The 24,967-nt window shown below is 42.0% G+C and overlaps 1 protein-coding gene across 2 annotated transcripts in view; it reads left to right on the plus strand.

The window, feature by feature from the left end:
• The window catches only part of ptprz1b (protein tyrosine phosphatase receptor type Z1b), a 45,037-nt gene that overhangs the window by 13,314 nt on the left and 6,756 nt on the right, over window positions 1-24,967 (plus strand). For both annotated transcript variants that reach the window (XM_029160329.3, XM_055511340.1), the window contains exons 2-18: window positions 2,984-3,052; window positions 15,719-15,895; window positions 17,810-17,961; window positions 18,068-18,163; window positions 18,256-18,322; window positions 18,497-18,654; window positions 18,908-19,058; window positions 19,648-19,832; window positions 20,008-20,134; window positions 20,223-20,260; window positions 20,472-20,888; window positions 20,971-21,157; window positions 21,248-21,463; window positions 22,340-23,749; window positions 24,106-24,250; window positions 24,342-24,433; window positions 24,515-24,600. In XM_029160329.3, the coding sequence (XP_029016162.1) occupies window positions 3,034-3,052; window positions 15,719-15,895; window positions 17,810-17,961; window positions 18,068-18,163; window positions 18,256-18,322; window positions 18,497-18,654; window positions 18,908-19,058; window positions 19,648-19,832; window positions 20,008-20,134; window positions 20,223-20,260; window positions 20,472-20,888; window positions 20,971-21,157; window positions 21,248-21,463; window positions 22,340-23,749; window positions 24,106-24,250; window positions 24,342-24,433; window positions 24,515-24,600 (3,723 nt within the window). In that variant the 5' untranslated portion in view covers window positions 2,984-3,033. The remainder of the gene's footprint in view (window positions 1-2,983; window positions 3,053-15,718; window positions 15,896-17,809; window positions 17,962-18,067; window positions 18,164-18,255; window positions 18,323-18,496; window positions 18,655-18,907; window positions 19,059-19,647; window positions 19,833-20,007; window positions 20,135-20,222; window positions 20,261-20,471; window positions 20,889-20,970; window positions 21,158-21,247; window positions 21,464-22,339; window positions 23,750-24,105; window positions 24,251-24,341; window positions 24,434-24,514; window positions 24,601-24,967) is intronic.

Consider the following 24,967-nt stretch of genomic DNA (forward strand, 5'->3'; position numbering starts at 1 on the left):
AATAATTGGCACAGACAGGCTGTTACAGTAGATGATATAAACATGTATCCATTAAGCCTCTTTTCTATTTGCAAATCTATGTTAAAACAGTTTAAGTTGAAATCAACTAAAACATGAATGTTTTGGTGGATTTACTTTTGGTCATGGTTTAATACTGATAATGTTGTCCACATTACCTAGCTACTGTATTACCACCCAGCAGGCACTTCAACGTTGAGACATTATAATTATGGTTGAATAACCATTGGATTATATTTAGATTTTCAAAGGTGAATCAACGTTGATGGGTATTTCAACGCTGCATTATGGTTGATCGTCAACGTTACATTTATGTTTTTTTTTATCAACGTTGCATTTACTGTATGTTGATTTATGTTTTTTTTTTATCAACGTTGCATTTATGTTGAAATAACTATTGATTTTGAAAGATGAAAATGTTGAAATTGCAACAAAACCGGTTACAACGTGGCTGTGTACCAAACTGTGAGAGAGCAGACTAAGGTGCAGAGACTGGTTGCAGAACCTGCAATATTTTTTGCTGGAGTACAGAGGTGAAACGGAATCTATGGAAGCTCAGATCAGGGAGCTAAGGAGTCCAAAGAGGAGAGGTCGTCCTACCTCAAGAATCCTACCTCACTGGCTGCACACATGGAAATGGAAACGTCAAATATACCAAAACAAACACTGTGTAACTATATCATCTTGTCTTATACTGCCGCTTTCTTCCACATGGTTTCCTTTGTGTGCCAATAAAATATGTTCGGACTGAACAAAACTTTGTTCCAGACCAGCATTGAACATTAAATAAATACAGACCCAATAAATATGCAAATAAAAAATGGAAAGATAACATTTAAGTCAGTTAATTATAGCGTCACCATTATTGCAACTTACACTGTCAAAATTGATATTGAAACTGACAATACGTAACCATAAATCAAACTAACTTACCAAACTAATCCCACTTGTGTGAAACAAGTTACTGGCATTACAAACGGAAACCAAACGCGGAAATCATATGACACCACAAATGAACAAACAGGGCAAACACTGGGTAAAACAGCACCACCTGATTGCTGGAAGACAAAGTGGAACAGAAACACTTAAAGGTCCATCTTTGTTCCACCACCACCCAACCTCTCTTATACATTCGATGTTGTAGTATCATACATGTAAGTTGTGATGAGAGCATCTAAGGACAAAAATCAAAACAAACAAGCAATTCTGCATATTTGAACCAAAGTAAGAAAATTCCGTTAAGGACACTTCAGTTCGAACATAAGCATGGACCAACAATCTACTAATGTTTTTAAGTAATTTTGACTTACCTTTTAAAAAAGCTGCTACATTGCCGTGGTTTTTCCAAAACAGTTGCTCGGTGTCTTCTCTGCTGCAGCACACACTTTCCCATCACCGTTTGAAACATGTTATTGTGATTATAGTCTAGATAGTGGATATATTATGAACCACATACAATCTATAAAGAAAACTCAATAAAACAAAACAGCTAACAAAACATGTTGAAGAAAATCTGTCAATTTTACAATTGTCATTTAAACACATTTAAACAAGTATGTTTTTTTGCCTTTTTACAGCCATAGCATTAAGCGTTGATTCACCTGTTTATTAACGTCACAAAAACAACTGACATTATTTCCACCATATCTCAATGTTGTTTTATAAGCATTTTGGCAACCTTTTTACAACTGTTGGTATTAATGTAGTTTCAACGTTTTATCAACGTCATAAAAACAACTGACATTTTTGTAACCATTTGTCAAGTTGATTAAGAGGTATTTTGTCAACATTTTTACAACTGTTAGCATTAAACATTGTTTAAATGTTTTATCAATGTCACAAAAACAACTGACATTATTTCAACCATATGTTTACGTTCATTTATCCGTATTTTGTTAACCTTTTGACAACCATTAGCATTAATGTTGTTTCATCATTACATCAACGTCACATTGACAATCTGACATTATTTTAACCTTATTTTAACGTTGAAGGTTGGTTGTGTGCCTGCTGGGCAGTACCACTATGTGGACACTATGTGTACTGATGATGTGCTGTTATCTGAGTGTCATCTAGACAATAGAGCTAATGTAAAGCTAGAACAAGTGTGAGTTAGACAAGCACTTAAATACAGAATGGATACACACACTGAATCCTCTAACTGTGACCTCTACTTTCCCCGACTGAAAATTACTACTTCACTTTGCACTGGGAAAGATCATGGTTAACGGTAATGGAGGTCCCTCCTGCGCTATGTGTGCTTGTGAAATGTACTGTATTGTAATGACAAATGATCAGCATCGGTGTGCTCTATGTGTGGGTGTCTGTCAAAGACACCAAAAGGTTATTATTCTGTTTGTCAGAGAAGCATCTGCGGTACAAACAAATCATTTTTCATCTCAGATAAAATGATGAGGTGCTCTGGAGTGAGAGCGGAAATAACAATTGCTTTTATTGGTTTTAGAGGAAGAGGTGCCGTGCGTGCGTTGGTGTGGCATCTAAAATGAAATACAAATAAAAACTAAAAACAAGAGTTTTGATTCACGACACAGTGGTCTGTGATTGTTGTCCAGGCAACCCGAGAACGAGTTGTGCATACTCTGCTCAGCTGGAATATCTACAACAGCCGTACCACACTTACCTCTGGGATAGGTCGAGACTGTTGCAGGAATCCCCCTGTCGTTAATCACAAGTCGGTTTCACATAACAGGTGGTCAGGGCACCCACAGTACTGTTGTCTGAAATGAATACTGAAGTTACTGTTGTAGTAAGATACAAAGCATAAAATCAGCATATCTTGGGGATATCTATTTCTATACTTGCTATATTTTATTACGTGACTGTTTTAAATTATGCAGCTACTGCATATTTTGAGTAATGCATTCAGCATCACAGTGTTAACAGTGCCTTTTCTACAGGAGCTTCTGTATCAAGTTTGTTTACAGTCTTCCCTTCTCTCTTGTAGTCGTGGCGACGGAGCCGCTGGTCCGGGGGTCAAGGAAACTCCCTGAAGATATGGAGTGGTCATACTCAGGTTGGTGTGACATAGATACTGTACATGTCTCAGTCTTCTTGCAGTTGTGTAAAGATGAACGACAGATTAATCTGGTTATTTGTATTATTAAAAATGTTCTTACTGTAACATATCTTTTACAGTTTGAGAAAAAACTCAAACATCAAATGTCTAAATCATTTCAAAATTGAAGGCTTTGATCAGACTAATCGGTGTCAGTTCTGTCTGCATCACATGGACAGTGGGAACTATCTAACAGACCAGTGGGAGAGCCTTGATCTTCCACAGACCATATGGTTGGATGACATCAGCTAACTCAGCACAGAGCCCCTGTTGAGCTAAGCTCCGATCAAAACAGAGACCCAGAGTGGACACAGACAGACAATTATGGTCCTACAGTGGGAGATTAGCTCCTTAATGGTCAGAGGGAATCGGGAGCGAGCTCAAGAAGTTGGCAGCAGAATGAATGCTAAGCTATTAGGGGTTATTAACCTGCACCCCAGACGATCGCTGCCGATAAGGGACACATGATATTTGTGTGTCATCATATGATTTATTACACTGCAGGTCAGTGTGTCAAATAATTTTCCCCAGAGACAGTTCAAGTATCAAATTCAAGCTTCTGTACCAGTCATTCAGAATACTAAAACTGTAATATAAGTCAGTGATCACATGTCAAACTTAATGTCAAATCCAAAGCTACAGTAGATATTTAAAACAGAAAAAAACACATCTACAGTATTAATGTCTTTATTCAAGTCACATTCTCACACGCAACTAGGGCTGTTGTGAAATTTGTTTACTTGACTTGTTCCTGCTCGTTCCTGAAGCAGCATGAATATCACTGACGTGTATGTATTTTCATCTTTAGATTGTTTTCTTCCCTCTGTCCTATCATTGCAATCATTTGATCACACACACAACCTGTTTTTCTTTCCTTTTCTGAAATGAGGCGAGATGAAGCCAACATACATTTTTGTTTTCAAATGCAACTACAGTATTATAACTTTTGATTCCCTTCCTCTTCTCTCATCCTACTACAATATATAATGCACTTCTCAGTTTTCTTTCCACTGGGTTTGGGGGTTCATTATCACAACTCAATGGCAGATAATCTGCATTCATTGTAACTTTAGCTGTTTGGCCGTGCAAGTTTGTTTTGTCCGACTGGCTCTGTTTCCTGTGCGCCGAGCCGTGAGTAAAAGCATTAACATGTGAAAGAAACACACTTCATTGTGCACAGCTTTTTAGTTAGGTCGAGGTTGGAGGGGCAAAGAGAGGGAGAGGATAAATGAAGGAGGAGGAGAGTGGACAACTAGTGATGCAGAAGAGGAAGGTTTAACATGACACAACTTAAAAATTACAATCAGAGCTCATTTATATCTCACTTAAATTGCATATACCTTTGATTAAGTTGGATATTTTTTCTGTAATGTTCAACCTCTAATGCAGTTCTCGGTTTCAATGTAATATCTCTTAACTCACTCACTCAAAAATTAAGCTAACTCTAATGAGTGGGTTAGTGTTGACACTTGAGCGTTTCCTGTTGACAGTGTGACAGTATGTCACATTTGGCTGCCAGTCCCACACTTGTGGCCTGTGAGCTTTCACTTCTGATTGACTCTTTTGGCGACACTCGTGGTTACTGTGGAAACAGCGAGTGCACTCGAAGACTTGTGTTTCCCGAAGACTGGCTCCAGCAAACAGTCCTTAAGCAGCTCTTTTGAAAAGATGTGTGTTTCCAGCTGATGTGCGGCGTGAGGTGCAGCCTGGTGTCATGTGGCAAACAGGTCTAATAGGTTGGTCTATCAGCTGCCTGCAGCTGCTCCCTTTGGTTTATTATCCCTGGTCTTGTCTTGCACACTACACTGTTGTAGTAGGTGCTAACATGTGCTGAGTTGGGTTCTCTTATGTTTCTAACATTCAATAGTAGCAAGGGAATATGTTTAATTTTTATTTGTTGATATCAAACATCCAACATGGTGGGATTTAGTCTGTGGCAATAAGAAAACTGCAGTATACAGTACTGTAGATAATTTGAATGCATATTGCTAATAGGTTGTTGAGCCTGAATAGTATAAATTTCATGAAAATCTTAAAGGGCTTGTAGGAGCGTTAACAATAAGCCTGCAGCTAAACGCTGTATACTGTACGAGCATGTGTTTGTTGCTCCTTATCCTCACTATTGTAGTCGACTTTCTTTACTAGTTTGTCTCCGGGGGCCCATGGGATCCTTCTGCCTGGAAGACACGCCACAGGGCCCCATCTGTTATGTGCGTATGTACAGTACAGTAGATGTTTGTGTGAAACCTTTCCAACATCCTGTCGCTACAGTATGTTTTCAAACGTCTGTACAACATGCACTTAATAGTCCAGAACACTGCAGCTTAAATCTGAGGATAAGAATTTTGATTGACAGTTGGATTATGATTATATACAGACATTTCCGTATGGCTACTTCAAAGACTTAAATGAGTTTAAACTATCTGTGCAGATGAGATCTTAGATAAAATTCCACATAGGGTCACAAATACTGTAGAGAAAGGATTCTGAGGCCTTCTACTATGGCGACAAAATTACTGTAGCAGGAATTATTTTAAAGAGAAAAGTAATTATAATTCAATTTAATGAAAATGTAGAAATTACATTTAAGCTCAGTAGTTTATCTGTTGTTGTTTTATTTAGAACCCTTCGTTCCTCCCTCTCCTCTCTGAGTTTATTTCTCTGTCTCTTCTCTGTTCTTGATCCAACCAAATCATAGCCAGGGGGGATGCAAGCTTCAGTACTCCTCTAGTCTGGGCATCACAGGCATGCACACATGCAGACACACACACACACACACACACACACACACACACACACACACACACACACACACACACACACACACACACACACACACACACACACACACACGTAAGATTTGAACACGAACACTTAAGCTTGGCATCATAAGTTGTTAAAATTCTGTCAGGCTGCTTTGTTTTACTGTACGTTGTAAGTGATCTGGGCTGAGAGGCAGGCAGTGAAACCCAAGGATATTTATGCTCTTATCAGTTTGTTAGGTTATGAAACATTAGGTATAGTATCTGCCTAACATGAGTACAGACAGCATCTCCAGCATGAGTGGTTTCGTGATCGTTCCGTCGTGTCTAACTGTCAAAGAATTCTTTATGTAAAATTCATGCTCATCATGGCGGAGCATATTTGGGTCACTGTGAGAATGGGAGCAGTTTATAGTCAAACCCTCACTGTTATTTAAACATTGTGTACAGTCATTTCTATATGGAAGATGTACACTGATCAGGCATAACTACAGGAAAAAGGCCCGGTTGGATGCACTGCATTCTCTTACCATGGTGGATCACCCCAGGGAGACACCTGGCACCAGAGTGCTCCATAGGATGAGGCCAAGCGGTGTGATGCTTTGGGCAAGGTTTTGCTTAGAAACCTTGGGTCTGACCTTTGTTGTGCGGTGGGTGACTCATGGGTCGTTTAAAGAACCTGCTCACATTTTATCCTCACAATACTATTTCCAGTGGGATGCTAAATAAACAGGCCATTGTAAGCTATTGTAAGATGTTCCACCACACTCTTATGAGGTGATAATACAGTACAGCAAGCTTACGTATGAAGGCCAGATCTGTCTGCCTGTGAGACCTGAAACAAGTGATGTGATCAAAAATGACAAATACAGAACATGCCAGTTGGAGAATGAAATTCCTGCCAGTGAGAATGACTAATTGTTTCATCATAATGCTCACAACGCTAATGATTTGCAATTACTTATGATACTTTCATACTCCCACTGTGTCAGCGAGCTGTAGTCATTTGAAAGTCAGATCAGCCAGTTCTTCTCCTTGTGCGCACCATACAGTTTGTTTTCATACATATTTGCGCACATATTTCCTGAATTCTGATTAGTCGCCCAGATAGATGACTGAACCTGCTGGGGTTTGCATTTTCAATTGTAGAATTTTAGGTTTCAGTGCTGGTCTTACTGTTAATCGAGTATTTTACCTTGTGAAAGGCAGAAAACATTAAAAACATATATATTTTTTAGCTTTTGTTCGTCTGTTTTCCGTGCGAGCATATGTGTTTACCTCTCATTACGTTCTCAAATGCTCCCTTACTCACCAAATACTTTAGGCTGGCCTCCCTTCTGCTCCAGTTGTTGATCACACTGCGTGGCTGCTCCGGGAGCCTTGTGGGAGGCATGAGTCAATGGTGCAGGGGTGTGTGTGTGTGTGTGTGTGTGTGTGTGTGTGTGTGTGTGTGTGTGTGTGTGTGTGTGTGTGTGTGTGTGTGTGTGTGTGTGTGTGTGTGTGTGTTTTGGGGGGGGTTCCTTTATTCACACATACTCTACAACCCTGCCTCCTTCCCTGGCTTACTCCAGAATACAGCTGGGTTAATGAGTTCAGTGGCCATGGTTTCTTCATGTTGACATGTAGCAAAAGGTTAAATATAGAAATTCTGAATCCTGTTGGTATACTTCACTCAGTATGCAAATTTTTGAAATGGAGTAGCTCAATTTAAAGGCTGACCCATTAAACTGAAAAAATACACTTACTGTAAAAAGGTCCAGTGTGATGTCACTGATGAAGGGAAGCCTGTTATTAGAGCTGAAGCTCTTATTAGTTGTTATATTAGTTATTACATAATTCATTTTGCACAACAGTAGAAACTGTGAATCTGAGCCAGTGTTAAATATTTAACTGAGCAGCTACCATGCAGGGAATATTCCTGTCATGTCTCGCTCCAGCGATATTTTCATGTCCACACGTCTAGACAGTACTGTCAGAGATCACATGAAGATCACAGGGGGACACGGATTCATAGTTAATTTGTTTTTAAATATTCTGACTGAGACTGAGACAGATTGTGTAGCGCAGTGATATGTATGACTGTCATGATCATCAGTCCCGCTGGACAAGCGAGGTGCCGGTGTGTCCGTGTGTGTGCGCACAGGTCACTTTTCTCTGCCATTCATAATAGATTCATTTAGCTGCTTAGCAGATCTTCTCAGGATTGGGCTCATTTCTTTGCGTGCGTGTGTGCCTACTGTATGAATGCATTCACAGACAATGATCCTGCTGAATAAAAATGACTTGAAGTCTCCTTTCACACAATGGAACCGTTCCTTCTTCTCAGCTCAGACATCTGCAGTGTTATAACCAAAGTTTTAGTGAGAGATTCTATATCAAATATAGAAAGTACCTCTTTACCATAAAGGGGTTTTATGGGTTCAAACTCTTCACCTGCTTCCCTTTCGCACAATAATGCAATGGCTTTTAATATTTGATACATATTCAGCTATTTTAGGCGGCAGTGAGGCAAACAAGAGCAGACGGTCTCCCCCAAAAAGTCAGGCCTTACATTATTCAATTTAATAATCTGCATGTTTTCTGAACAGTTAGCTCACTCAACAGTGCAGAACCTTTTTCAGAGGGACTGCGACTGTGCGCACGTTCGTATCGTCCAAGGGAACCTAATTGGTGTAAGCGTGGGCAGGAGGAGCAAGACAGACTGTGCACAAACATGACTGTGAGCCTGTGCACATATCTGTACAGTGTATTCCATCACTTTCATCCCCCTTTTTTGTTTTTTTGCCTCCTTCTCGCTCTAACCTTCCCCCTCCTTCCCCTTCCTCTTGAATTTTCTCTCCAGTCTCCTCTTTGTCATCCTTGTGCTTCTTTTCCCACTCTTATCTTCGTGCCCTCCGCTGCCACAGTATAGCATCGTTTTTTTTCTCTTTGTCGTACGTGCGCTCTCCTCCTCTCGTCTCACCTCTCCTCCCTTGAGAGCTGTGGGTGAGCTGAAATGATGGGATTGTTGTGGTAAAAGAGCAGCAGCAGCGGGTGTAAATGGCTTCTGTCTCGACCACTTTAACAGCTGGCTGTTCTTTGGAGCCCTGTAGACATATACTCATTAAAATCCAACTTCACTTTATAGATGAAGTCATATTCATAATGTGAAATTAGGCTTTTATTATCTTGATTATTTTACAATTAAGAAAGAAAGAAATAAGACCTCTACCACCTGAATTTGAGCCAACGTCCTAATGGTTTTTATTTAGTGATTGGACTGTTGTTTACATGTTGTAATGCTCAGATGCACCGAGAGTGAGATGGGAGAAGAGTGAGAAGAACAAAGCAAAAAGATAAATATACAAATTATCTTTTCCTTTTGAAATGGCAGACTCTGCATTAGGAGCCTCCCGTAACAATTTGATAGAAATTGGAACACTGGCATCATTAGCAGACTTTATTTGGGGAATATAGTTGAAAAACCAAGTGGAACTCAGAGATAGGAAATGTAAATTCCATATTTAATAATTTTATCAATTTTCATATATATATATATATATATATATATATATATATATATATATATATATATATATATATATATATATATATATATATATATATATATATATATATATCTATATATATATATATATATATATATATATATATATATATATATATATATATATATATATATATATACATATACAGTCAGGACCATAAATATTTGGACAGAGACAAATTTCTTCTAATTTTCTATCTGTACATTACCACAGTGAATTTTAAATGAAACAACTCAGATACCATTGAAGTGCAGACTTTCAGCTTTAATTCCATGGGTTGAACAAAAAGATTGCATAAAACTGTGAAAAACTAAAGCATTTATTAAACACAATCCCTTCATTTCATGGGCTCGTAAGTAATTGGACAAATGAAATAACTGAAAATAAAATGGTCATTACTAATATTTGGTTGAAAACCCTTTGTTGGCAATGACAGCCTGAAGTCTTGAACTCATGGACATCATTTTCTCCTTCTGAATGCTCTGCCAGGCCTTTACTGCAGCGGCTTTCAGTTGCTGTTTGTTTGTGGGCCTTTCTGTCTGCAGTTTAGTCTTCAACAAGTGAAATGCATGCTCAATTGGGTTAAGATCAGGTGACTGACTTGGCCATTCAAGCATATTCCACTTCTTTGCTTTAATAAACTCCTGAGTTGCTTTGGCTGTATGTTTTGGGTCGTTGTCCATCTGTATTATGGAAAGCCGCCCAATCAGTTTGACTGCATTCACCTGGATCTGCGCAGACAGTATGTCTCTGAACACCTCAGAATTCATTCGGCTGCTTCTGTCCTGTGTCACGTCATCAATAAACACTAGTGGCCCAGTGCCACTAGCGGCCATGCACGCCCAGGCCATCACACTGCCTCCACAGTGTTTTACTGATGATGTAGTGTGCTTTGGATCATGAGCTTCTCCACGCCTTCTCCATACTTTTCTCTTGCCATCATTCTGGTAGAGGTTGATTTTGGTTTCATCTGTCCAAAGAATGTTTTTCCAGAACTGTGCTGGCTTTTTTAGATGCTTTCTAGCAAAGTCCAATCTGGCCTTCCTATTCTTGCGGCTTATGAGTGGCTTGCACCTAGCAGTGTACCCTCTGTATTTACTTTCATGCAGTCTTCTCTTTATGGTAGACTTGGATATTGATACGCCTACCTCCTGGAGAGTGTTGTTCACTTGGTTGGCTGTTGTGAATGGGTTCCTCTTCACCATGGAAATGATTCTGCGATCATCCACCACTGTTGTCTTCCGTGGACGTCCAGGTCTTTTTGCGTTGCTAAGTTCACCAGTGCTTTCTTTCTTTCTCAGGATGTACCACACTGTTGATTTTGCCACTCCTAATACTGTAGCAATTTCTCGCATGGTTTTTTTCTGTTTTCTCAGCTTAATGATGGCTCGTTTCACCTGCATGGAGAGCTCCTTTGACCGCATGTTGTCTGTTCACAGCAAAATCTTCAAAATGCAAACACGAGTCCTCTAATCAACTCCAGGCCTTTTATCTGCTTCACTCATAATGACATAACAAGGAAATTGTCCACACCTGCCCATGCAATAGCATGGAAGTCAATTGTCCAATTACTTACGAGCCCATGAAATGAAGGGATTGTGTTTAATAAATGCTTTAGTTTTTCACATTTTTATGCAATCTTTTTGGTCAACCCATGGAATTAAAGCTGAGAGTCTGCACTTCAATGGCATCTGAGTTGTTTCATTTAAAATTCACTGTGGTAATGTACAGAAACAAAATTAGAAGAATTGTGTCTCTGTCCAAATATTTATGGTCCTGACTGTATATATATATACACACTCTATTCTCACCCTCCGCGGGTGGTCTCATCCACTTTCCAAGCTCGGGTCCTTGCCAGGGAGCCAGGGAGCTTGAGGGTTTTGCGCAGTATCCTTGCTGTTCCTAGGACTGCACTTTTCTGGACTGAGATTTCGGATGTTTTTCCAGGGATCTGTCGTAGCCACTCCTCCAGTTTGGGGGTCACAGCCCCTAGTGCTCCGATCACCACAGGCACCACTGTGGCCTTCACCTTCCAAGCCTTCTCCAGTTCTTCTCTGAGCCCTTGGTATTTCTCTAGTTTCTCATGTTCCTTTTTCCTGATGTTGCCATCGCTTGGTATTGCCACATCCACCACTACGGCTTTCCTCTGCTCTTTATCCACCACCACAATGTCTGGTTGGTTCGCCATTACCATTCTGTCAGACTGGATCTGGAAGTCCCACAGGATCTTGGCTCGCTCGTTCTCTACCACCTTGGGAGGTGTTTCCCACTTTGACCTTGGGGTTTCCAGTCCATACTCCGCGCAGATGTTCCTGTATACTATGCCAGCCACTTGGTTATGGCGTTCCATGTATGCTTTGCCTGCCAGCATCTTACACCCTGCAGTTATGTGCTGGACCGTCTCTGGGGCCTCTTTGCACAGTCTACACCTTGGGTCTTGTCTGGTGTGGTAGATCTGGGCCTCTATGGCTCTGGTGCTCAGGGCCTGCTCCTGTGCAGCCAGGATGAGTGCCTCTGTGCTGTCCTTCAGCCCAGCCCTTTCAAGCCATTGGTAGGATTTGTTGAGATCAGCCACTTCAGTTATGTTCCGGTGGTACATCCCGTGCAAGGGCTTGTCCTCCCATGATGGTCCCTCTTCCAGCATCTCATCCTCTGTTCTCCACTGCCTGAGACATTCACTCAGCACGTCATCTGTCGGGGCCTTATCCTTGATGTACTTATGGATCTTGGATGTTTCATCCTGGATAGTGGCTCTCACGCTCACTAGTCCTCGGCCTCCTTCCTTGCGGCTAGCGTACAGTCTCAGGGTGCTGGATTTGGGGTGGAACCCTCCGTGCATGGTGAGGAGCTTTCGTGTCTTAACATCTGTGGTCTGTATCTCTTCCTTTGGCCACCTTATTATTCCTGCAGGGTATCTGATCACTGGCAGAGCGTAGCTGTTTATTGCCCGGGATTTGTTCTTGCCATTGAGCTGGCTTCTTAGGACTTGCCTTACTCGTTGGAGGTATTTGGCTGTTGCCGCATTCCTTGTTGCCTGTTCAAGGTTGCCGTTTGCCTGTGGTATTCCAAGGTACTTTTAATTGTCCTCAATGTCTGCTATTGTTCCTTCTGGGAGTGAGACCCCTTCTGTGTGGATTACCTTGCCTCTCTTTGTCACCATCCTCCCACATTTCTCGAGTCCGAATGACATCCCGATGTCCGAGCTGTAGATCCTGGTGGTGTGGATCAGCGAGTCGATGTCTCGCTCACTCTTGGCGTACAGCTTGATGTCATCCATGTAGAGGAGGTGACTTATGGTGGCCCCGTTCCGGAGTCGGTATCCATAGCCAGTCTTGTTTATTATTTGGCTGAGGGGGTTCAGACCTATGCAGAACAGCAGTGGGGACAGTGCATCTCCTTGGTATATGCAACATTTGATGGATACTTGGGCGAGTGGCTTCCCATTGGCTTCAAGGGTGGTTCTCCACAACCTCATCGAGTTTTCAATGAAGGCCCTTAGAGTTCTGTTGATGTTGTACAGCTCCAAGCATTCAGTGATCCATGTGTGTGGCATTGAGTCATAGGCTTTCTTGTAGTCGATCCAGGCTGTGCACAGGTTGGTGTGTCGCATTCTGCAGTCTTGGGCGACTGTTCTGTCTACCAGGAGTTGGTGTTTGGCTCCTCTGGTATCCTTACCAATGCCCTTCTGTGCTTCGCTCATGTATTGACTCATGTGCCCACTTATCTTAGCTGCGATGATGCCTGACATGAGCTTCCATGTTGTGGAAAGACAGGTTATTGGCCGGTAGTTGGATGGGACTGTACCCTTTGAGGGATCCTTCATTATCAGGATCGTTCGCCCTTCGGTTAGCCATTCAGGGTGAGTCCCATCCCTTAGCAGCTGGTTCATTTGTGCTGCCAGGCGCTCATGGGTTGCAGTGAGCTTCTTTAGCCAGTAGGCGTGGATCATGTCAGGGCCAGGTGCTGTCCAGTTTTTCATACCTGAGACTCTATGTTGGATGTCTGCCACTGTGATAGTCACTGGATTCTGTTCAGGGAGGTTGCTGTGGTCTTCCCTCAGATCCACCAGCCACTGTGCATCACTGTTGTGTGATGCCTCCCTTTCCCATATACCCTTCCAGTACTGTTCAGTTTCCAGCCTTGGTGGGTCTGCTCTGTTGTTATTACCCTGCCATTGAGAGTACACTTTCGCAGGTTGTGTTGCGAACAGCCGGTTTATTCGTCTGGCTTCGTTATCTCTGGTGTATCTCTTTAGGCGGCTGGCCAAGGCTTGTAGCCTTTGCTTGGCAGTTTCGAGTGCTTCAGGTATAGAGCTATCCAGTGAGCCTATATATATATATATATATATATATATATATATATATATATATATATATATATATATATATATATCTATATATATATATATATATATATATATATATATATATATATATATAAACTGTATATATATATATATAAACTGTATATGAGTGTGTGTTTAGAACAAAAAGAGGAGAATCTTGCTTGAGGGATTGTTTTTATTCTTTCCTCCAGCCTGTCAGCTACTTGTTGCCATGGTAGCATTATGTCAGAATAATAATTCGATGGTATGTGTGTGTTTATGTGCCAGTGTGTTATGATGTTGATGGATGAAACTCTGTGGGATCAGTTGGGATCAATGACACACTGACACTCGGCTGCTGCTTTCATGCAAAATACAGACGAAGGCAAATCAGAGAAACAGGCCGTATCCTCGATTAAACACATTCAGCTGCATGCAGTGATACCATTTCCATCGTATTGTCTTTGTACATTATTGGAGCTGAAATTATTTGATTAGGATCAGGATATAATTTAATTTTAGGCAGTAAGTTTTAATTTAACCGTATCATATTTTAACTATCTTATTACATAGCCTTGACTTTTAGGCAGGCAGATAAATGCCCTGAGTTCTCAGTGTCAGTGTCCAGCTTCAAAGTGCTCGGACTATTAGTGAAGCTACTGTAGCAAATAAACAAACCTGCTGAAATAGGTTGTTGTAAATCAGGACGTGTCAGGTGTTGGATTCTACATATTTGAATATAGCAGATGGTTAATCTTAATCTCTATTTGAATTTACTGACATTCCAAACTGTGTACATGTACAGTAGATGACAATTAAGACATAGAGTAGTAAATGTCCCCAGAGGACTGTCTCATGCTTTCAGTTTTTTTTTCTGATCTTGAATAGATTTGATAGAAAGAATTGAAGCAGGGGAAGCACCTGGATGAGCAGGATGTGGTGTATTTTGTGAGAGTGGGACTGTTGTTATAATTTATTTGTATGCGACAGTGCATACAGTATACTGTAATGAAAAACACATGCATGTGCTGGGTTTAGATAGCCCTTGCACAAACAAGCAAATCCACACAGAACCAGGAATGTAAAGCTCTGCTCATCCGTTAACTCATGTGTGACCAGTCACAGTTAAACCATCTGCTCTGACCTCATTAGACTCATTGATGTGTGCACAATGCTACATCATACATCAACACAAGCAGTGAGACAGCATGCCATAAAAAAACACATGCAAACCGAAGCACCCATTTTCATAATCAGACACCTTCTAAATAATCAGTTCACTTACGCTTATGTTTTGAGGTATTTTAGCAGCATGTGCTGTTAAATGATTCTGTTAAGAATCACTGACACAGAAAAATGTCAGCTTGGTTTCCTTTCATGTCTCCTTGATTGGATTTTTTTAAGAGCTGCGTGTTTGACTAAATTTTGTCTGCCCTGATGCTCTTAGTATTGCTTTGAATTATTCATGTGAAAAGCACATCCTCACAGTGTGCACCCACACACATCAAGTTTAAACAGAATCCATGCTGCAGCACGGCACGTGATCCAGGCACACGGCGCAGTATATCCATGCGCCTGCTGCGTGGCATCTGTAAACCTTAACAGTAATCCTGTACGTGAACAGCGCCGGACGTGCACTCATGCACTAACGATGCACACGTGTGACCTGAGGCCAACCAGTCGTGTCTGACCTACTGTTTGACCACCCGCCCTCAATACAGCTGGACTCCTCTCCTGTAACAGATGGCACTTTTTAAAATGTGCTGCGCGTGTACATCAAAGGCGCTACGAAGCGTTTCATCATCTATAAACCACGACTGCATTTAAAGGTTGGGGTAGTAAGTAGACTGCTTGATTGCATTTGTCACAAAGCATTAACTACATCTGCTTTTTCCAGACTTTGATAAAGTAAAATTCCTGCCAATGAAAAAATGAGTAAAGGCTGTGACATACTTTTTGAGAGTTTTGACTCACGCTGTTCGATCCACAGGAATCCAAAACCAGCGTAACTGGGGCAAGAAGTATCCGTCCTGTAACAGTGCCAAACAGTCCCCCGTAGACATTGATGAGACATTTACCCAGGTCCAGCTGCAGTTCCAAAACCTACAGCTAGAAGGATGGGACAAACCAACAGCGTCCAGCACCATCCACAACAACGGGAAGACTGGTATGTCCTCTGCTCCTCACCTTTTTGTATCTTGAGTGCAAAGGTCTCGAGGAGAAATATTTTTCAAAATTTCTGCTATAATTTAATAAATTTCATTAACTTGCCTTAACAAACTGTTACAGGGACTTGTCTGTCATGCAGGCAATCAAACCACAAGCTCCTTGATTCATCTTGAATCCCTATCAAGAGCATTTTAAAACAACACGCCTAGAAAGGAAACTATATGTAGTTCAATCTAGTAAAAGGTCTGATGCTGTAAGACACAACTTCTTTATGCCCAGATGAGGAAAGAGGCTTAGCTTTAGAGATGCAGAAACAAATCACAACTTGGAGCTTAATGAAAGGAGAGAATCAGGGGGGATTTATCGTAGAACGAGTCAGACAATAGAACAGGAGCGTGAGAGCAGGTAATTGAGAGAGAGAAGCACCCAGAGGGACAGTAGTACAGCGAGATCATGCGGAGATAGAAGGAAGATCAATGTCAAGAGTGTGGAGATGAATTTGTGGTAAAGAAAGGGTTCAACAAAAGCGCAAAAAGAAGAAATGCATAGATAAGAAGCAGGTGAATGAAAAAAAGACTGTATGAAAAGACATCTGACCTGAAAGCAATGAAATGAAGCCTAGTCTTGTGTTAATCTTCACCTGCCTGCTAATGGTGCCTTAACTGTGTCGGCTGTGTGCTGCTGCAGTTGTACATACAGTACACTGTACAACTGACATGAAGTAATAGAGGAGTCATGCTGAATGTATGACACACGAAAGCCACTTATTGGAAAAACTAAGTCAGGATTACCAAATGACATGTCCTTGAAACCTGTTTTCAACAGGTTCAAATCTTGTGTTTTCTCAATCAAAATACCACTAAAATATAAATCATGCCAAACAGAGGGACCCAGATGAGTGAAGCTGTAAAGGATTGTTTAAGAGGAATAGAAAATGGTCTTTTAACAGATTTAGGCAAAACTGAATAAACTGCATGCTTTTTAAATTATTTTACGCTTTAGCAGAATTAAGATAACATTAACCTTATAAACACCAAATTTGGGGACCCTGGGTTTTGTAGTTTTTCTGTGTTTGTTTTTTAGCTTTACTTCATGCAAAAAATGCACTAAATATGAAGGAATATAGACATGCCATACAAACCAAATCAAATTAATCAGTGGAGTCTTGGCTTTAATGCTGTGTACATGTCTTTCACGTGCATCAAACACAACCCCAGTAATAAACAAAAATAGCGATACTCAATAGCGCCACCTAGCACCAGCACAATTTTGGCTCCGCCGCTACGATACTTCGTGCAACATGGAAAATCTACGGCTCAAATAAAAGGTAACGAATCTATGGTGTGCGACATGCCATGGTAAACAATACAGGCAGTAAGATACATGTCAGAAATGTCACTTTTGTCACTTTGTGACCTTTCGTCACTCTCAAGCGAGTCCTCATGACCCGGAAAATATTATGAGGTTGACCTCTAAAAAAATCAGACCTCGCCTGATTTTTTTTTTAGTAATTAGTGTTATAATAATTATTCCTTTAATGAGATGATGTTAACGCATTGTGCTGCAATACTATAAAGGTGTTAAGGAACTTCGGCCTCAGTTTACTGAGATTGTATCATACTGTAAATGCATTTTTTCCAGGCGAAATGGATTTTTAAAAATTTTAATTGTTTTCCAAGTTCATTAACTTTTCATCATTAACATATAAGCTAATATTCACACCTCATATCTCATCTCACACGTGTCCCCTACATTATGACACCAAATGCATTCACATAGCCCTTATGGTTGCAGAGATATACTGTGCTCTGTATGGCAGCTATACCCCCCTCCCCCAAGCAACCCCCTATAATGCCAGAAAATAGGGTTTGGGGCTTAGAGGTTTAAACGTTTAAGTGTGTGTGTGTTGTAGTTGCCATTGATGTGGACGGAGAGTTCTTTGTGAGCGGAGGAGGGCTTAGTGCAAGGTTTCGGGTTGGAAGAATCACCTTCCACTGGGGTCGCTGCAACGCGACGTCTGAAGGGTCTGAGCACAGCCTGAACGGAATGAAGTACCCTCTAGAGGTGAAGAAGATTCACAGCACCCGTTTGTTTGACATATTTGCTGCATACGACTGAGTCAGGGTTCAGCTTAACCTACAGTACGTCTGTGTGTGCGATGCTTATTCAGATGCAGATTTACTCGTACAACCCAGATGAATTTCAGAGCCTGGACGAGGCTGTCAAAGACGGAGGGAGAATGGCAGCTGTGGCCGTGCTCTTTGAGGTATCACAGCATGCCGCGTTCCACCTCAAATTAAACACAACCAAGACTAATATGATCATATCATAAGTCCTTTTTTCTTATTTTGTCTGTAGATCAGCCTGGACGACAATGAGAATTTGATTCCTCTTACAGATGCCGTCAACACCGTGAGCAGGTTTGGTACGTCATTTATATTTAGTAAGTCATCAGTCAGTAAAAAAAAAACACACAGCTCATTATGTAGAATTAACATTAACTACAGGTAGATGTTACAGATGTTCATATAGAAATGTATCTGTTGTTGTTTGTCTCTTTATTTCTTGCATCATCATCATCATGTGTTTTTTGAACCAGGTAAGAGCCGGTCAATGGAGGCGTTCACATTGCGGTCCCTGCTACCTAACAACACGGACAAATATTACATCTACAACGGCTCGCTCACAGCCCCTCCCTGTTCTGAAATCGTGGAATGGATTGTCTTTAAACACACCGTGGCCATATCAGAAACACAGGTCTGTGGTTGCTGTCAGATTTCTGTCAAAACACCTGAAGTGATGCAGCGTGACAACGTCGAGTCAGTATGTGAACTTTCAAAACAGGGCTTCTATGGTGGAATAATGTGGTGATGACACTTTAAGGTTACTGCAGTTTTATTTCAAGAAACAAATGCTGATAAGCCCTCTGAATAAATAAACGGTTTATAGTCGTAGCAGAATAACATCATTGTTTCAGTTACTTCTACTACCTCCCCCTCGTCTTCTCCAGCTGGAGGTGTTCTGTGAGGTGATGACCATGGAGCAGGCCGGCTACGTGATGCTGACAGACTACCTGCAGAACAACTTCAGGGAGCAGCAGCAGCAGTTCATGGGTCAGGTGTTTGGCTCGTTCACCGGAGTGGAGGATGTGGGCACACCGAGTACGTTGTCAAGCACACTTACTCATTCTGGTAATTAGATGCAGAAAGAAGTCAGTGTAGGGCAGAGGTACAGTAGGAAAAGATGCATAGTGTTTATTTAAGCACTACACGTACTGTACAGTAAACATGTGATGTTGTGGTTAGATAGTACTAGCTTTAATATAGTAATAGCCTGACAAGGAGCTCTGTTTTAGTGTACAGTAGTTGCTATTCCGAGGTTAGCATTAATTCAGGATTCTCCCATCTTCATGAAGTTGACCCACGAGTCAAGTGGGTCTTTTGGGTTTTGCCAGGGAGCTTAGCTTTGTAGTGCAGTGCATATGGTCCTCTGAGCACAGACGATTCATTTTGCAGCTCTTTTTGAAATTGAAATAAAGTATTCAGAAAGTCTGGAAAAGCACTTTTGGCCTGTAACAAATTCATGCAGCCGTACACACACACACCTCCCACTCATTGCTCTCTGCTGTCTAGGTTTGGGTGAAAAGTTGTTGCCTTTCTGTCAGTTGTTTTTCTGTAATGCTCTTAAGTATTCTTCTTAATGAATAATAAAACATTTTAACCAGTGCTTCCCTCTGTTTGCCATCTGTAGCCTGCAGCTCAGTGCCGGAAAACGTTCAGGCCGACGCCCAGAACGACACGACCATTGTCGTGACGTGGGAGCGACCTCGCGTCGTTTACGACACAACCATAGACTGGTACACAGTCACCTACCAACGGCTCCAGGGCCAGGACCAAACCAAGCAGGAGTACAGGACAGACGGGGACCAGGATGTGGTATGAAAGAGCTTGTCTCTTCACAATAATAGCGTGTGTACAGACTTTGAATCTGCGTGTCATTTCAGTTAAGGTTAAAACCAAGGAATAAGTGATTCATAAGAATAAGTGAATAAAAGGAAGGTAGAAGACGTTAAAGATAAGCTGAACTCACCTACAGTATGTGACTTTGCAGGGAGCCATCATCCACAACCTGTCGTCCAACAGCAGCTATGTGGTTCAGGTGATAGCTGTTTGTACCAATGGACTCAGAGGACGATGGAGTGACCAGATTATAGTGGACATGCCCTTAGAAGACCCTGGTACGAACATGAACATAAACTCGTATGTGTTTTGACTGTTTTATCCACTAGAATTCTAAAAAAAATTGTATTTATTCCCCCTCCTTAGAAAGTGATTCGGACCCTGACCCGGTCCCCAACAGGGAGGTATGTGTCTTTGGTTCTCACCTGACACCTCTCTCAATGTCATTGCTCTACTGTACATTTACTTTGGCTGCCTTCAGTCACATCAATCAACCAAATAATTACTTCAGCAAAGGCTTGTCAATGAGTGTATGCTGTTCTTTTCCAGCAGCTACCAGTTGTCTATCACTGACACAACCAGTGCAGCCTCTTCAGTTTGTTTCTCTCCTCGCAGGTGCCACCTAGAGTCAAATGGGAAAAGCCCAAGATCCAAAATCCGGTGGATTTGTCTCCAGACCACAGTCCAGTTATGGAGGTGCCGGCAGAGCAGACCAGAGTTTACCAGAATCAACCGTCGCACGACCAGAACCAAACCCACCATAAGTCCATGGTTTTACAGAAAACCCAGCTGAACCAGAAAATAAAAAAGAAACTGGGTCGTAACCGGATTAAACCTGATGATGTGAGTCAAAACTGGATTGACGAGGACAGGATTCCAGATCATCGTTCGTTTACTGACAATGGTGCAATCTGGGTAACTGAGGTCACTGAGCAGCCAGGCTTCCTGTTTCCGGTTGCTCGGACCCCAACCCTGCCGACGAGTCGCCGGCATATCACAGAGGAGGCTTCGTTGTCAGTATTGTCTCATGAGGTCCGTCAATTTGATTTGTGTTGTCCAAAGGTTGGCTTTATGTTCTTCAATTATTTTTAACCACTGCCTGTTATATTTACAGTCCAAGGAAGTCAATCCAACAGACAGAACTGGTGAAAGTGGGTTCCCATCTCCCCAGTCTGACCTCTACACGCCTCCTATGGAGGACATTAAAATCACTGATGTCTTTTATGAAGACACGATCAACAGTTTGCCAATGGAAACCACCACCTCTGCCGCAACTGTGTCTGCTGCTTCTCTGCTACCTGGTCAGTTTCAAAGACAGAACGTTTACCATTTAGAACTGTGTACCTGAATACATCTTGAGCTATTCGCATTATCTGCATTTCCTCTTCCAGGTGAATACATGGATGAAGACTCCCTGCTGTCCAGTGTTGTCCCCGTGAACAAACCTCTGCCAACAACCACCATGGCCTCCTCCACTCCCTCCCCCCTCTGGATCACAGCAAGGGTCGCGACTGCCAGCAACAGCCTCACCGACTCCGTCTACAAAACGTTCACCCCTTCCTCGCTTCTCCGGGTGCTGATACATACAACCCAGCCCATGTTCAACAGTAAGACGGAATAACCGCAAGATATTAACACTGTAATGTTAATAATGTGACTTTTCCATCCTTCGACTACAGAACAGTATAAATTCTTGTCCTGTGGTGGTGGGTAGAGAAGTGGTAATTGTAGTGATTAGTTGCCTTTCGCATCTAATGGCCCACTGCTGATCAGCAGCATTAATCACTCCTTTGCTCTGTGATCACGGTGGTATTTGCAAGGTGGCACAATATTGATAATGGCAGTAATGGTGGCTGGTGGTGGGGGTAATGATGATGGCTCCAGAGAATAAGCTGATGCCAATGATTATTGAGGCGATAATCAGCGGCCTCCTTTCTCTTTGAAGATTTTTGAAGCAGCTCTTCCTCATCAACATTTTAGCATACTCCCGCTCTGCATGAGGTCATATTTTTCTTTGGGTTTGTTTAATTTTCATGAAACTGCTCTAGCTTGGTGATTAGCATCTACTTTTTTTCTGTAATGCTCTTAAGTATTCTTCTTAATGAATTTGTCTGCAGTCTTGCGCAAGGGTGCACTCTGGTGGCATTTTTTTTCTTTTTAAGTCTTTCCAGCTTCATTTAGCTTCATTTTAAGGTTTCTTTATGCATTACTCTTCACCAAGTTGTCTCAGTATTAGACATATCTTTGACCAGAAACACAACATATAACTTCCCGTACTTGGCTTTTTCTTTGATTTCTGGGCTTCTGTTGAATGAAGACTTTGTACTTCTGTCAGAATTTCTTTCCTCTTTCCTTCCTTACCTGTTCTCTATATGGTAAACAGGTGGCTTCTCCTTCTTCCTTCATCTTTTTATGCAATAGAGAAAACATTTTAGAAAGACACACCTGAGTGCTTTGGACTTTTACCTTGACTTTTCTTGCAGCAAATAAGCCCTCATCCAGGTCAGAGTCCTCTGGCTTAACGAACACCCCCAGAGTCGTCATCATCTACCCTGCAAACACTGCAGTCTCAGCTAAAAAGGATTTACTCAGTGTCACTCCCCAGTCAGTCAACATCCTTAATGAATACACCAGCCATTTTCCTCCTTCTCATGCCCTCATTGAAGATCAGAGAACTGGCGCTATCTTTCATCATACGGACCAATCCCAGACATCTACTACTCCGGATTCTGCTCATCATTTAAGCGTTGCATACTCCCTCTCTTTATTTCCTGGACCTGACCTTACCAATAAAGTGCCCAAAACAATCACTTTTGAAGGAGCTACATCAAATGCTAATTATGCGCACAGTGATGGTACGGTCCTTCTTGACAAAAAAGATGAGGCCAGAACAGACATTCATCAAAATGACCACAACTTGAGTTCAGTCTCATCTTTCTTGGATTCTACAAATGTGGATTTGTCTGTTCATCCAATGGAGGGCAGTGGATCAGGCTCTGGCCTTGAAAGCAGTGGACTGAACCAGGACATAGAGGAATCGACTACACTCCGGACTGACCTTTTATTCACTTCCGTGGATAATACAGAGAAAGATACATTTGTAGTTGAGATGGCCAGTGAAACTGATAATGATAAAGAATGGGTAGTAAGCACAGAAGAGAGGGGAGCAGAGGCAGAGAGAATGATTCAGGAGAATGAAAGTGAGTTTAGCGGTGAGGGAGAAGAAAAGATAAGAGTTCAAGACAGCGGGAATCAGAGGAGAGCGGATGGACAAATGGATGACGTGGTTGGACAGCTCAATAGCCCAGCAGAGTATGACTTATTGAAAAGGCAGGAGTTAGAGACTAATGGGGAAACTGTAACAGGAAACAAAATTCACACTGAGATCAGTAGTGGGGCTGAAATTGAATCCAGTCTTAGAGATTTTAGCTGGCCTGGGGGCATGAGTGGGTCGGGAGAGGGAAGTGGAGAGAGAGAGCAAGAAGGTACAGGACGAGAAAAGATGGACAGTGTCACCAGAAAATATATTAAAGCAGCTGAAAGTGGAATAAAAGAAGTTGGAAGACTAGATGTTGAAGTTAAAATTAAAGCAGACCTCCCCCTGTTTGGTAGTAATGAAGAAAGTAGGAAGGACGAGCGTGATGAGAGTTCGATTGCTGGAGGTAACTCTTCTTTTGAGGGCAACAGAGAGGATGACAACCACGGTCATGGCCTTGAGAGGGATGACCTCATTGAGGAAGGCGGAAAACGGCCCAGTCATGCAGCAGTAACCGGACAAAGGCTGCAGCAGTTTTCAAGCGAGGACAGGTTGTTGTTTGATGCCGCCCCAGGTCCTGTGCTGGGGAGCTTAGCCCCTGTGCTCAGACTGGCAGACGCCAACAAGCCAAAGGAAGGTAAATGTTAAACCCTCTCTGTATTTTCCTCTGCTTCTCTGTCAGTCTGCCTGATAACCTGTGTGCCACCCGGTGAGCACTGAACATCCGACGGAAAATAGCAGTTAGTAGAAAAATGTGTACTTTCCTCAGGAGGAGGTGGAGAATTTTGTTCAATCAATATTGGTTTCTCAGTAGAGATGCTGATCTGAAAGAGGAGAAAGGCAGATGATTGTTTAATTCATGTCATTTAAATTTATTTATTTCCTATTTTATTAAGTTAGCTCCCTCTGACTCAGTCATACTGGGCTTCTTCTGTGTGTTGTGCCCATTTTCTCTCCAAGTCATTTGTTCTGTCTCTGCCTCTTCTCTCGCAGAGGGCACCAACAGCAGCCATGAGTCACGGGTCGGGCTGGTTGGGGGTGTGGAGAGGGAGAAACGCACAGTAGTTCCCCTGGCTGTCGTCTCCACGCTCACCATCCTCTGTCTCCTGGTGCTGGTGGGCATACTCATCTACTGGAGGTGCTGACGCACAGACGCTCACATGCATGCACAGCACATTGAGTTTACCTGTAAAGTAATTTTATGTTTTTTTTTTATTTGTTTGTGACAGAAACTGTTTCCAGGCTGCAAACTTCTACCCAGAAGACGGCGCCTCGCCCAAAGTCATATCTGCTCCGTCTACGCCTCTGCTACTAGCCACAGGTAACAGTCACACATTATTGTTGTAATGGGAAATACTACAGAGACACAACAGAACACATATATGTTGGACTTTTGTTGCAGATGGTCATGAGCCGCTGACAGTGAAGCAGTTTGTGAAGCACGTCATGGAACTCCACAACACCAACACTTTCTCTAAGGAGTTTGAGGTGCGCAGTATTGACAGTAACAAAGCAATGGGTGTAGGAATCTCTAGATGGGAGCTCCACTTGTGATTTATGTATTCAGTTCTTCATTGTCATAGCTCCTTAATCCTCTCCCATATCCCTATTAACATCATGTTTATTGGCACAGCGTTCCATGTACGACATTCTAGCTGTACTGCAGAAGGCTGGGCAGTAATTCTACATATCAGGGAATTTAAAAATGACAACAGTATCCATTTAATTACTGCAGGGGAAAAGAATAGAAGCTCTTGTTCATTCCAACCCGAAGGCCAAACACAAACATCATCCAGCGCTTATGTCGATAAGCAAATGCACTGGACTCCAGCCTCCAGAGGGAGAGATGAGACTG

This window comes from Betta splendens, chromosome 9, assembly GCF_900634795.4.
Source record: "Betta splendens chromosome 9, fBetSpl5.4, whole genome shotgun sequence".
Lineage (NCBI taxonomy): Eukaryota > Metazoa > Chordata > Actinopteri > Anabantiformes > Osphronemidae > Betta > Betta splendens.